The 14,507-nt window shown below is 44.6% G+C and overlaps 1 protein-coding gene across 1 annotated transcript; it reads left to right on the forward strand.

Annotated features, from left to right (window-relative positions):
* The first annotated feature begins 369 nt into the window (after nt 1-369).
* Nucleotides 370-1,639, forward strand: LOC125506581 (protein LURP-one-related 8). The gene is made up of 2 exons (XM_048671369.2): nt 370-756; nt 916-1,639. The coding sequence occupies exons 1-2, from the start codon at nt 508-510 to the stop codon at nt 1,285-1,287; spliced, it is 621 nt and encodes a 206-aa protein (XP_048527326.2). The 5' UTR covers nt 370-507; the 3' UTR covers nt 1,288-1,639.
* The last annotated feature ends 12,868 nt before the right edge of the window (nt 1,640-14,507 follow it).

Consider the following 14,507-nt stretch of genomic DNA (forward strand, 5'->3'; position numbering starts at 1 on the left):
TTTTTTTCCAAAGGGAGTATTGTTATTGTGGGGATCGTATTAAAACGAACACATAAATAAATGCTTAAAAACAACTAAAACTAATGGAAAAACAAATAAAAAGCATTCACGGTACACATTAGAAAACTACAAACTATATGGCAAAGTTTCTTTCAATACTATCGAGCTGCTTAGGGTTTTTCATACTCAGAGATGAAACCTAGTTTCAACCGTTGAGAAGCACGGTTTCGTTTGTTCCGGAGCTGCCGACCCACGTATTCCACTTTAATTTGACAACAAACCTTGTTGCAGCTGAAACTCAAGGGGCATTCCCATCCACGCGTTTCCCATATACTGTGCTATAAATCCACGGCGCCACAGTATTCTCAGTTTCACCTCACCCAACACCACTAATCTCCTCTCATATCATTATCTCGCCTACCCCGGCCGGCCCTTTGACTTGCTCTGCCTCCCTTCCTGCATACAACACCACGAGCAAGCTCCCGTCGCCGGAGCTTCCTTGCATCGATGAACAAGATCAAGGTGCACCCCAACGTCGCTGTTGCTTCTCTGGCACTACCAGCGGCGGAGGAGAAGGGAGAGGCGGTGTCGCTCACCGTGTGGCGCCGGTCGCTGCTGTTCAACGGCAAGGGGTTCACCGTGTTTGACACCAACGGCAACCTCGTGTTCCGCGTCGAGACGCACTCCCGCGGCTCGCCCCGCGAGGTCGTCCTCATGGACGCCCACGGCGTTGCTCTCCTCACCGTCCGCCGCAAGGTATGTATCGATCGTTCTTGGTTTGCTCTGTTTCCCGGCCGGGTGTAGGTAGGACTAGGAGTTGTTGGTTTGACTTGATCCGTGCCGGTGTTCCTTCTTGATTTCTTGGTCCGATCTGGTCACAAATTTGATGTTGGTCTCGTCGTGATGGTGGTGCAGAAGCTGAGTCTGGCGGAGGAGTGGCTCGTCTACGACGGCGACGGCGACGAGCCGGCGCCGAGGCGGTTCACGGCGCGGCGGAACAGGAGCCTGCTCCGGACCAAGTCCCTCGCTCGCCTGTCGCCGCCGCGATCGTTGGACGGCACTGGGGATGCGCCTGGCTGCCGGTACGATGTGGAGGGCTCGTACGCCGGCCGCAGCCTCGACATGTTAGCCTGCACCGGCGGCAATCAGCGGCAGCGCGTGGCCACGGTGTGCCGGAAGGAGGCCGCCGTGGGCCTGGACGTGTTCCGGCTGGTGGTGGAGCCAGACTTCGAGCCGGCGCTGGCCATGGCCGTGGTCATACTCCTGGATCAGATGAACACATCCTAACTAAAGCCTCGATCCAGACACGACTTGCAGGCAGCACCCTGCCGTGCCAACTCTGCCGTGTACAGAGTTTCCATGATTTCATGCAACAGAAAACAGTAAAGAAGAGAGGGTAGCTCGGAAGCAATTTGTGGTTGCTTCATTGCTCAACGCACCCTTTTTTTTTTTTTGCTTCACGCACGGTTCTCTTAATGGCCTCATCATGAATGAGCCAAAGGAGATGACCGGCGGAAGCATTTCTACTGAGTGGTGCCATGTTGCCATGTTTTGGATTCAGTATGTAGAGGTGTTTTTGATAGTCCCCCCGTTCCATATTAAGTATAAAGTTGTACTACTAAATCAGCGACATTTAACATGGAACAGAGGGAGTAGCATAGGTGTGGGTCTATGTGAACTCGTAAATTCGATCCTTTTTGTTTCCTTCAATGGAAATTGTGATTACTGTATACAAACCTCTGTTTTCTGCTCATGTTGTAAACTGCTTGCTACTCCTTGTTAGGTTCCACACGCGAATTAACCCAGTACAGATGATTCGAGTTCAGATACATGAATTTGGGGAAGGAGGGAGGAGGAAGAACAGCAGATAGGAGAAGATAGGGTAAGGAGAGAGCCGCCGTTGCCTTTGCCTGATCCAAGCCCGGATCCCTCTTCGCTGCTTCCTACGTGGATACTTGTAGTCAGGCCTCCCTTCATGTGGCACTCAACCAGGCCCGGCCCATGGGCTGCTGTGGCCGTAATTGGGTCGCTGACACTCCTACTAGTTGTCTTTCCTGAATTATTGATTGTTTCATATATCTAGACCAGATGGTATGGTGCACCATACAGCACGCTTCGCTGCGCCGAGCTATAGCACAACCTCGAGACCGCGTTGGGCGAAACAAGCTACTCCTATATTTTACTCATGGGATCCTTGCCCTAAACAAAATAGGAAAGCGAAGCACATAAGTGTACAGTGCCAGCCGGTGATCATACGCGTTGCTAAATTGTACCAAACCTTTAGTGTGATTTCTCAAGGTTTTCAGAAGAAAAAAAATGTTTGTGAATGGACGACTTGGACAATCTGTCATGACTCCTAAACAACCTGTACAATAAACATAATCGTAGACATGAATACACTGCAAAAACCCCGGCAGGATACCAGAAGAACAACAAAACAAAATCATATTTTTTAGTATTTTTTTCATAGAATCACCATTAGCACGTGAGGATTCAGGCCGGCCTTTTTTTGTGCGAAGGATTCAGGCTGGCCTTGGGGAAGGGAAGGGGGCCCGGCCGCCAGGGCCGCCACAATCCAGGGCGCCCTCCTAGGAGGTATGTAGGCCGCAGGGCTATGTCTCGCTTCGTGCGACACAGTAGCTCGGTTTGCTTAGAGGGAGCAGGTTAGAACACCGGCCTAGTAGCCATATGTCAGGCTGATGTAATGAGTATGTCATTTTTTTATATTTTAAAAAATACTAAACACACACACACACACACACACACACACACACACACACACATATATATATATATATTAAAAAATAGTTATTTTCTATAATGTTCATACACTGTAATAAAAATGTTCACATGTTTCAGAAATTTACCGAATATTTTTTAAAATCTTGTACAATGTAAAACAATTGTACATGTAATTCAAAAAATGTTTCATACCATTCATAAAAAAGTACTTTGCATTTTAATTTTTTCACGAGTTTTGAAATATGTTATACACTGTTTAAAAAATGTTTATGTGGTTTTAAAAATGTTTCTCATCATTAAAAAAAAGTTTCAACGCATATTTGATTTTTTAACACATATTCTGAAGCATGTATTTAAAATTGTTAATCATGTATTTAGAAAATGTGAAAAATTTATGAAACTGGTTTAGATGTATACAAAAAATATGCAATGCGTATGAAAAAAGAGTAGACATCAAAACATATATTAAAATAAATATTAATCATGTATTTGAAAAATGTTCAACATGTATAAAAAAGTTCCTAATGTATAGGAAAATGTAGAAAATATAGACATGTGTTAATATGAAGAAATGAAAAAAGGATAAAACTAACCAAAGAAAACCGGTTAAAACTAAAGAAGAAAAGAAAAACAAATAAACAAATAAATAAAGGAGAAAAATTGAAGAAATTAAAAAAATAAAAATACCTGAGAAAACGAATGCTAAAAACAGCAAAAAGGGTAAAGAAACCATAGACAAAATAAAACACATTGTCCGTTACAGTACTGGATCCGGCCAGCTCAAGCGCCAGAGGCGAGCCAGAAGTATACCTCGCATTAGGCGATAAATAGTTCCTGCGGCGGTAGCCAATCAGGCAAGAAGTCACGCACATGCACGTAGGGCTACTTTGGTTTCCGACCTGGCAAGTGCCTGAGACATGCCTGAAGTACGTTTGGTTGGTGCCCCGTGCAGTCGAATTCTTGCCTGGCCTGGAGTACCTAACATGCCCATTAGCCCGGACGAGACTTGCTTGCTCCCTGCTTGTGCGCCCATCCATGCTCCCGCATACGTGGCTTGATTTGATTGGAACAAAATAAGGCCCGACCCCATCCCCTTAAAATCAGGGCATGGAGAATGGTTCGTGTGGCTCAAGCCTGGAGCATTTAATAATACCATTTTGGTCTGTGGATTTGTTGGCCAGCAGCTATTTATGAACAAATAGAAAAATAATAGCTAGGTATACCCAGAATAGTAACCAAACACCTTGTTCTTTTTTTTCCCGGGCTAGCCTGGGTAGGCATTTATTTTGACCTTAGCAGGCAAGTGCCAGGCGCGGTTTTCGTCCAGCCATGAAGCCCAGGACTCAGACCAAACTAGCTCGTAATCACCCGTCGGGGCACGCATATTTCTCGCCTTCAGCTAGTCTGGCTTCTGACTCGCTAAAGGGGCCCACAAGGTCGAGGGGCGCGTCCTAGGGGGGGGGGGACCCTTGTGGTGGCCTCGGGATTCCTCTGGTGCATCTCCGGTACTTCATGACCTTCTTTTGGTCCATAAACAATCGTCGTAAAGTTTCAGATCAATTGGATTCTGTTTGATATTATTTTCCTGCGAAACTCAAAAATAAGTAAAAAACAGAAACTGACACTGGGCTCTAGGTTAATAGGTTAGTCTCAAAAATCATATAAAATAGCATATAAATGCATATAAAACATCCAAGATAGATAATATAATAGCATGTAACAATAAAAAATAATAGATACATTGGAGATGTATCAGTCCATATGGTGACTTGAGATGATTGGTGCGGATATGGTCCTTCCTGTAGTTTGCCGATCACGAATCTGATCACTTTGAATTTTTTTCTTTATTTTTCTCGCTCATGCATAGCTTTGGTTTTATATGACTTTGCTATTTGCAGGCGTGTTTTGTGTGTGTTGTGGTGTTGGCTGTGTGCAGCCTATCTATACAGAGGCCAGGCGTGTGCTCATCATGTTTGTATTCTCTTGATGCTTCATTTTAAGCTAATAAAATCCATCCCTTTTCAAAAAAAAAAAAATCACATCTTCACGTCCTAGCATGACAGGGAAGGACGGCCTAGGTAGTCTTGCACTTCTTCCATGTAACGTCCTAGCGTACTTAGTGTTTTGATTTCTATTCAGAGATAGAATTTAAGATAGTTAGGGTTAAGGGTTTGCAAACCTATGTATAGACGCGGAAAAGGGACTGCTCTAAATATAAAATGAAGGGGAACTCTAACGATTGCAACTTTGAGGTTTGCTTGCCACACCTGTACATGCACGATCGGACCTTGTCAAACTGGATAATATTTATTCTACACATCTCATTAACTCTTAGCCATAATTTACAGATCAAATGGTCAAAATAATTCGATGACATATGTAATTGTTGTGTCTTGAAAGGAAACCCTGTTATGCTTGTAATATATGATAGATTTATAGGTTTATAAAAGAATTGTATGTAGCATATACATAAATAAGAAAAATAAAAATCATTTGTTCGTGAGTATTATAATTACTACTGAAATTTGTGAAGATTTTATATTTCTTACGTCTGCATTGAATATTCAATGCTGCTACTATAAGGCGAGAGTATGGCGTGCAGCCTTTTATAAAATTATGTAGTGATTTGAGTTCTGAAACATTTGCATTCCTTTTTGTGTTTTGTAACGGACACAGATTAGAAACATATTTGTCTTGTGTTTTTCTGTATCTCCGGTGTGTTGTCTTCATTCGAAAAAAATCACAAAAGGAACCCCTATTGTGCTTGCAATATATGATAGGCTTATAAGTCTTTAATAGAATTATATTTAGCAGATACTTAAATAAGCAAAATAGAAAACAATTTGTTGGTGAATTTTATAAGTAATATTCAGATTTGTGGAGATTTGCTCTGCTAATAAAAAATGAGAGTATGGCGTATAGCCTTTTATGAAAATCTATAGTGATTTGAGTTCTAAAACATTTGTATTCTTTTTTGTGTTTTGTACCGAACACAGATCACAAATGTATTTGTCTTGTGTTTTTGTTTTTGCATCTTCAAAAGAAGATCCCGAATGCTTTTTCAATGTCTTTTCGGGCTGCCTCTTGCACCCTTGCAAATTCACAATGTTTTCTAGTTTTCGGATCTTTGATGCTCTTGACAAATGTGCATCAAGAAGGGTATATACCATCTGTAAGATAGTACCCTTTTGTGTATTCATGCCCACTGATAGTGTAGTTGCAAGTAGGAGCATCACCACTAGCAAGCCTAGTAAACCAATGAGACCGTTGCAACACATTGATATCATTGAGAGTGCCCGACATAGCAAAGAAGCAATGCCAAATCCATAAATCCTCAGATGCTACTGCCTCTAGCACAATTGTTGCATCACGATACTTGCCACAATACATTCCCTGCCATGCCTTCGGACAATTTTTCCAAGTCCAATGCATACAATCAATGCTACCTAGCATGGCAGGCCAACCTCTCCTCTCATTAGATGCCATCAATTTCTTTGTGTCATCCTCGTTGGGTGCCCGAAGATATTCAGCAGCAAAGACACGGATGATCACTTTGGCAAATCTATGCACTGACTCAATTGTGGTATCTTCACCAATGCGAAGGTATTGATACAAACATGAGTGATGCTTAGGATGTGGTGGGATCAAGAAGGCGAAATATTTATACACCTAATTATTTTTAGTTAAGTGAAGATGACGAGACAGCCAAGGCGTTGGCTGTTGAACATGTTGATTTGTTTCTTGAGGAAAAGGAGCGACGTGAGCACTTCCTCCAACCATTGAGCCATGCATATCCAAGTAACAAAGATGTACGTATAGATGAGTATACGTGGGATTCTAGTTGGAGAGATAGAGTTTCAGTTCATTGGTTTGAAAGGAAAAAAGGTGCAACTAGGATTCTTATTTATATTCCTGCCATGCAAGGAGAAGTACGGCCATGCAGCATCTGGATCTAACAGTGTGTGGAGCTACCTTTCCTTGAAGACCATCGGTTGGGGGCCACCTGGAAGCAGACCCGAAGAAGTCGTACTAGTTGTTTTTGTTTTTGTTTCCTAAGATTTAATCAGGTTCGTCGTTATGTTTTGGTAGGTCATTGTTTTCCCTTTGGATTAGGAGTCTGGTTAGCGTGTTGGACAAACAATGTACGAGTCGGCTATGCTTGTATAAATAGCCACAGTCCGGTCATTGTAAAGGGCAGGTTATTTTTATATGAAATAGACACGATGTGTTTTTCAGGGTAGACACCAGTATCAAGTTTTGGAGGGATCTTTAGAAAACCTCTGTGTTGCGATTTCTCTTCGTGGAAATTGTTTTGCGCGTGAGTACCTTCGTCGAGATTGGTTTTCTCGTGCTGGGCCACAAGGTTCAAACCCTCTACTTCCTGTACATCGCGTGCGCGGGCGAGAGGTTACTGCTGCTGCTGCTGGTGGTGGTGTGTCGTGAAAGGTCGGGCCGCAACAACAGATCGGATCTCACCATCGAGGTTCGGTCTATATCAGTTGGTATCAGAACATCAGGTTGTTCACGACACTATGGAGAAGGTGACGTGCGCATCATCATATAGTAAATTAAGCTATGGATTTCAGTTGGAGGAGGAAGGGCACTGGGCCGGGCTTTTTCACACCCGTGTGGTGGTGAGAGAGAGATCATGTGCCATGACGATCGATCATATGAATTTGATCAACGCGGCGAGCATCGAGATGTTGGAGAAGCTGGCGCTACCAAAGACACCACGTCCACAATCATACTTGTTCCATTGGGGTCATGAAGAGCTCACTGTCACGCACCAAACCAAGGTACCGTTTATGTTAGGAAATTATTTTTGCGAGGTTTTGTGCGACGTGATTCCGGTACCGATAATTTCATGTCACTTGTTGCTGGGCAAGCCATGGTACAAAGAGCATGATGTTGCATATGATTGCCAAACACACAAATATACCATTAAGAAGGGTAAGAAGTGTGACCTCGTGCCCATGGGCGAGGGGCGTTTTATTGCATGGAGAAAAGAACATCAAGATAAGATAAAAGAGCAGGAAGAAGCAAAGAAGAAGATGGTCGAAGCTGCTGAAATTTTTGTGGTGACCGTTCAGTATGAAGATGGAAATATTGCTGAAAAAGATGACCCAAAACCGAGGACGGTTTTGATTCAAGGAGGAGAGGATGATACAAACATGAGTGGTGCTGAGGATGTGGTGGGATAAAAAAGGCGAAATATTTACACTCCTAATTATTTTCAGTTAAGTGAAGATGACGAGACAGCCAAGGCGTTGGCTGTTGAACATGTTGATTTGTTTCTTGAGGAAAAGGAGCGACGTGAGCACTTCCTCCAACCATTGAGCCATGCATATCCAAGTAACAAATATGTACGTATAGATGAGTATACGTGGGATTCTAGTTGGAGAGATAGAGTTTCAGTTCATTGGTTTGAAAGGAAAAAGGTGCAACTAGGATTCTTATTTATATTCCTGCCATGCAAGGAGAAGTACGGCCATGCAGCATCTGGATCTAACAGTACGTGGAGCTACCTTTCCTTGAAGACCATCGGCTGGGGGCCATCTGGAAGCAGACCCGAAGAAGTCGTACTAGTTGTTTTTGTTTTTGTTTCCTAAGATTTAATCAGGTTCGTCGTTATGTTTTGGTAGGTCATTGTTTTCCCTTTGGATTAGGAGTCTGGTTAGCGTGTTGGACAAACAATGTACGAGTCGGCTATGCTTGTATAAATAGCCACAGTCCGGTCATTGTAAAGGGCAGGTTATTTTTATATGAAATAGACACGATGTGTTTTTCAGGGTAGACACCCGTATCAAGTTTTGGAGGGATCTTTAGAAAACCTCTGTGTTGCGATTTCTCTTCGTGGAAATTGTTTTGCACATGAGTACCTTCGTCGAGATTGGTTTTCTCGTGCTGGGCCGCAAGGTTCAAACCCTCTACTTCGTGTACATCGCGTGCGCGGGCGAGAGGTTACTGCTGCTGCTGCTGCTGGTGGTGTGTCGTGAAAGGTCGGGCCGCAACAACAGATCGGATCTCACCATCGAGGTTCGGTCTATATCAGTTGGTATCAGAACATCAGGTTGTTCACGACACTATGAAGAAGGTGACGTGCGCATCATCATATAGTAAATTAAGCTATGGATTTCAGTTGGAGGAGGAAGGGCACTGGCCGGGCTTTTTCACACCCGTGTGGTGGTGAGAGAGAGATCATGTGCCATGACGATCGATCATATGAATTTGATCAACGCGGTGAGCATCGAGATGGTGGAGAAGCTGGCGCTACCAAAGACACCACGTCCACAATCGTACTTGTTCCATTGGGGTCATGAAGAGCTCACTGTCACGCACCAAACCAAGGTACCGTTTATGTTAGGAAATTATTTTTGCGAGGTTTTGTGCGACGTGATTCCGGTACCGATGATTTCATGTCACTTGTTGCTGGGCAAGCCATGGTACAAAGAGCATGATATTGCATATGATTGCCAAACACACAAATATACCATTAAGAAGGGTAAGAAGTGTGACCTCGTGCCCATGGGCGAGGGGCGTTTTATTGCATGGAGAAAAGAACATCAAGATAAGATAAAAGAGCAGGAAGAAGCAAAGAAGAAGATGGTCGAAGCTGCTGAAATTTTTGTGGTGACCGTTCAGTCTGAAGATGGAAATATTGCTGAAAAAGATGACCCAAAACCGAGGACGGTTTTGATTCAAGGAGGAGAGGATGATACAAACATGAGTGATGCTGAGGATGTGGTGGGATAAAAAAGGCGAAATATTTACACTCCTAATTATTTTCAGTTAAGTGAAGATGACGAGACAGCCAAGGCGTTGGCTGTTGAACATGTTGATTTGTTTCTTGAGGAAAAGGAGCGACGTGAGCACTTCCTCCAACCATTGAGCCATGCATATCCAAGTAACAAAGATGTACGTATAGATGAGTATACGTGAGATTCTAGTTGGAGAGATAGAGTTTCAGTTCATTGGTTTGAAAGGAAAAAGGTGCAGCTAGGATTCTTATTTATATTCCTGCCATGCAAGGAGAAGTACGGCCATGCAGCATCTGGATCTAACAGTACGTGGAGCTACCTTTCCTTGAAGACCATCGGCTGGGGCCACCTGGAAGCAGACCCGAAGAAGTCGTACTAGTTGTTTTTGTTTTTGTTTCCTAAGATTTAATCAGGTTCGTCGTTATGTTTTGGTAGGTCATTGTTTTCCCTTTGGATTAGGAGTCTGGTTAGCGTGTTGGACAAACAATGTACGAGTCAGCTATGCTTGTATAAATAGCCACAATCCGGTCATTGTAAAGGGCAGGTTATTTTTATATAAAATAGACACGATGTGTTTTTCAGGGTAGACACCCGTATCAAGTTTTGGAGGGATCTTTAGAAAACCTCTGTGTTGCGATTTCTCTTCGTGGAAATTGTTTTGCGCGTGAGTACCTTCGTCGAGATTGGTTTTCTCGTGCTGGGCCGCAAGGTTCAAACCCTCTACTTCGTGTACATCGCGTGCGCGGGCGAGAGGTTACTGCTGCTGCTGCTGTTGGTGTGTCGTGAAAGGTCGGGCCGCAACAACAGATCGGATCTCACCATCGAGGTTCGGTCTATATCAGGTACTCACCGGCATAGTCAGCCGGAACGCCATATGCAATCACCCGCATAGCTGCGGAGATTTTTTGATATGCACTAAATCCCTTTAAGCCCGCAACATTTCTTCTTTGAGTAAAATACCAACAATTTGCCTCGCAAGCTTGAACAATTTCACAAAGAGGGATCGACGCATTCGGTACCTTCTCCGGAAGAGGTGCGGCGGATATGTTGGATTCTCCGCGAAGTAGTCTTGCATCAACATCTCGTTCCCGAGATGGTGATTCCGAGGAATGCAAAGACGCCCGACGGTCGATCCTCGCCGCCTCTTTCGGTTCTCATCTTCGTGCTCCTTCACGACAAGTGCCATCACTAATGTCTGCTGCCGAAAGGTCGCAAGCATCGTCTCAACATCCGAGTTGTTCGAATCGGATGAATCAGAGAGCAAGAGCTTCTCACATGGGCTCAATTCCATCTACATGAACAAGAATCGCACGCCGCGTCAATCAACTATGCAAACCGCTCGGCACAAAGCACAAACAAACACTAACTGGTGGCTCGTGGGGCGGGTGATCCTGGGCGGCGATGAGGGGCGGGTTCGAGGGCGGATGATCCCGGGCGGTGACGAGAGGCGGGCTTGAGGGTGGTCGATCTGAAAGTGCAACTATCCCTAGGTGGTTTTGGTAATTCATAACAACATATAGCTCATTGAGCTAATGCTATTCCAAGATGATTATTTCAGGAAAGCTCAATGATTGGTATGGCATGGATGTGAAAGTGGAACCCTCAAAATGCTAAGGACAAAGGATTGGCTCAAGCTCAAAAGCTGAAGACTCTTCATTTTATATTTTAGTGATCCAAGATCACATTGAGTCTTTAGGAAAAGCCAATACTATCAAGGAGGGATGAGGTGTTGCTTAATGAGCCTCTTGCTTCATGTGCTTAGTGATATGCTCCAAAACCCTCAACTACTTTCCCATATCCACATATGACCTAAACCCTAAGCCAAACTCGGTCCTACCGATTCTTCCTATCCGGCGCCACCGAGTTTCACTTGTCATAAGTCACTGCCAAACCCTAGCAATTCGGTTCTACCGATAGGGATCTCGGTCTCACCGAGATGGGATTGCAAACTCTCTGTTTCCCTTTTGTAACTTTTCGGTCTCACCGAAAGAGCGAATCGGTCCCACCGAGATTGCAATGTAAATTCAGTGTTTCCCTTTTGTAACTTTTTGGTCTCACCGAAAGAGCAAATCGGTCCCACCGAGTTTGCCTGACCAACTCTCTGGTTAGCCGATTACCAAATTTGGTCTCACCGAGTTTGTGTAATCGGTCTCACCGAGATTACGTTATGCCCAAACCCTAACCATATCGGTCCCACCGAGTTGCATGTCAGTCCCATCGAAAATCTCTAACGGTCACTAGGTTTACATTTTCGGTCCGACCGAGTTTATTGATTCGGTCCCACCGAGATTGGAAAACTGTGTGTAACGGTTGGATTTTGTGTGGAGGCTATATATACCCCTCCACCTCCTCTTCATTCGAGGAGAGAGCCATCAGAACACATACACAATTCCTACTCATATGTTCTGAGAGAGAACCACCTACTCATGTGTTGAGACCAAGATATTCCATTCCTTGAAGGAAATATGCCCTAGAGGCAATAATAAAGTTATTATTTATTTCCTTATAATCATGATAAATGTTTATTATTCATGCTAGAATTGTATTAACCGGAAACATAATACATGTGTGAATACATAGACAAACAAAGTGTCACTAGTATGCCTCTACTTGACTAGCTCGTTAATCAAAGATGGTTATGTTTCCTAACCATGAAAAATGAGTTGTTATTTGATTAACGAGGTCACATCATTAGTTGAATGATCTGATTGACATGACCCATTCCATTAGCTTAGCACCCGATCGTTTAGTATGTTGCTATTGCTTTTCTTCATGACTTATACATGTTCCTATAACTATGAGATTATGCAACTCCCGTTTGCCGGAGGAACACTTTGGGTACTACCAAACGTCACAACGTAACTGGGTGATTATAAAGGAGTACTACAGGTGTCTCCAATGGTACATGTTGGGTTGGCGTATTTCGAGATTAGGTTTTGTCACTCCGATTGTCGGAGAGGTATCTCTGGGCCCTCTCGGTAATGCACATCACATAAGCCTTGCAAGCATTACAACTAATATGTTAGTTGTGAGATGATGTATTACGGAACGAGTAAAGAGACTTGCCGGTAACGATATTGAACTAGGTATTGGATACCGACGATCGAATCTCGGGCAAGTAACATACCGATGACAAAGGGAACAACGTATGTTGTTATGCGGTCTGACCGATAAAGATCTTCGTAGAATATGTAGGAGCCAATATGGGCATCCAGGTCCCGCTATTGGTTATTGACCGGAGACCCGTAGGGTCCGCACGCTTAAGGTTACGATGACAGTTATATTATGAGTTTATGCATTTTGATGTACCGAAGGTTGTTCGGAGTCCCGGATGTGATCACGGACATGACGAGGAGTCTCGAAATGGTCGAGACGTAAAGATTGATATATTGGAAGCCTATGTTCGGACATCGGAAGTGTTCCGGGTGAAATCGGGATTTTACCGGAGTTCCGGGAGGGTTACCGGAACCCCCCGGGAGCCATATGGGCCTTCATGGGCCTTAGTGGAAAGGAGAAAGGGGCAGCCCAAGGTGGCTGCGCCACTTCCCCCTCCCCTAGTCCTATTAGGACTAGGAGAAGGTGGCCGGCCTCCCTCTCCCTCTTTTCACCTTTGGGGAATCCTAGTTGGAATAGGATTGGGGGGGAGTCCTACTCCCGGAAGGAGTAGGACTCCTCCTGCGCCCTCCTCCCTGGCCGGCGCCCCCCTCCCCCCTTGGATCCTTTATATACGGAGGCAGGGGACACCTCTAGACACACAAGTTGATCCACGTGATCTATTCCTTAGCCGTGTGCGGTGCCCCCTGCCACCATATTCCTCGATAATACTGTAGCGGAGTTTAGGCGAAGCCCTGCTGCTGTAGTTCATCAAGATCGTCACCACGCCGTCGTGCTGACGGAACTCTTCCCCGACACTTTGCTGGATCGGAGTCCGGGGATCGTCATCGAGCTGAACGTGTGCTCGAACTCGGAGGTGCCGTAGTTTCGGTGCTTGATCGGTTGGATCGTGAAGACGTACGACTACTTCCTCTACGTTGTGTGATCGCTTCCGCAGTCGGTCTGCGTTGGTACGTAGACAACACTCTCCCCCTCATTGCTATGCATCACATGATCTTGCGTGTGCGTAGGAAAATTTTGAAATTACTACGAAACCCAACATTCCTACCATATGAATCTTGATCTCTAGCCTTCCCAAGTTGCTTTCCACTCAAATCTTCTTTCCACCAAATCCAAATCCTATGAGAGAGAGTTGAGTGTTGGGGAGACTATCATTTGAAGCACAAGAGCAAGGAGTTCATTACCTACACACCATTTGTTACTTCTTGGAGAGTGGTGTCTCCTAGATTGGCTAGGTGTCACTTGGGAGCCTCTGACAAGATTGTGGAGTTGAACCAAGGAGTTTGTAAGGGCAAGGAGATCGCCTACTTCATGAAGATCTACCGCTAGTGAGGCAAGTCCTGTGTGGGCGATGGCCATGGTGGGATAGACAAGGTTGCTTCTTCGTGGACCCTTTGTGGGTGGTTGCTTCTTCGTGGACCCTTTGTGGGTGGAGCCCTTTGTGGACTCGCGCAACCGTTACCCTTTGTGGGTGGAGCCCTTTGTGGACTCGCGCAACCGTTACCCTTTGTGGGTTGAAGTCTCCATCAACGTGGATGTAGGATAGCACCACCTATCCGAACCACGGGAAAAACATCCGTGTCTCCAATTGCGTTTGAATTCTCCAAACCCTTCCCTTTACATTCTTGCAAGTTGCATGCTTTACTTTCCGCTGCCAATATACTCTTTGCATGCTTGCTTGAATTGTGTGATGATTGCTTGACTTGTCCTACAATAGCTAAAATCTGCCAAGAACTAAAATTGGGAAAGGTTAAGTTTTATTTGGTCAAGTAGTCTAATCACCCCCCCTCTAGACATACTTTCGATCCTACAAGTGGTATCAGAGCTTTGGTCTCCATTTGCTTTGATCTCCATAGCTTTTGGTGGTCATAGCCTTGGTTTCACAACCTAGGA

The sequence above is a fragment of the Triticum urartu genome, chromosome 5A (assembly GCF_056163025.1).
Source record: "Triticum urartu cultivar PI428250 chromosome 5A, HENAU_Tu73, whole genome shotgun sequence".
Taxonomy (NCBI): Eukaryota; Viridiplantae; Streptophyta; class Magnoliopsida; order Poales; family Poaceae; genus Triticum; species Triticum urartu.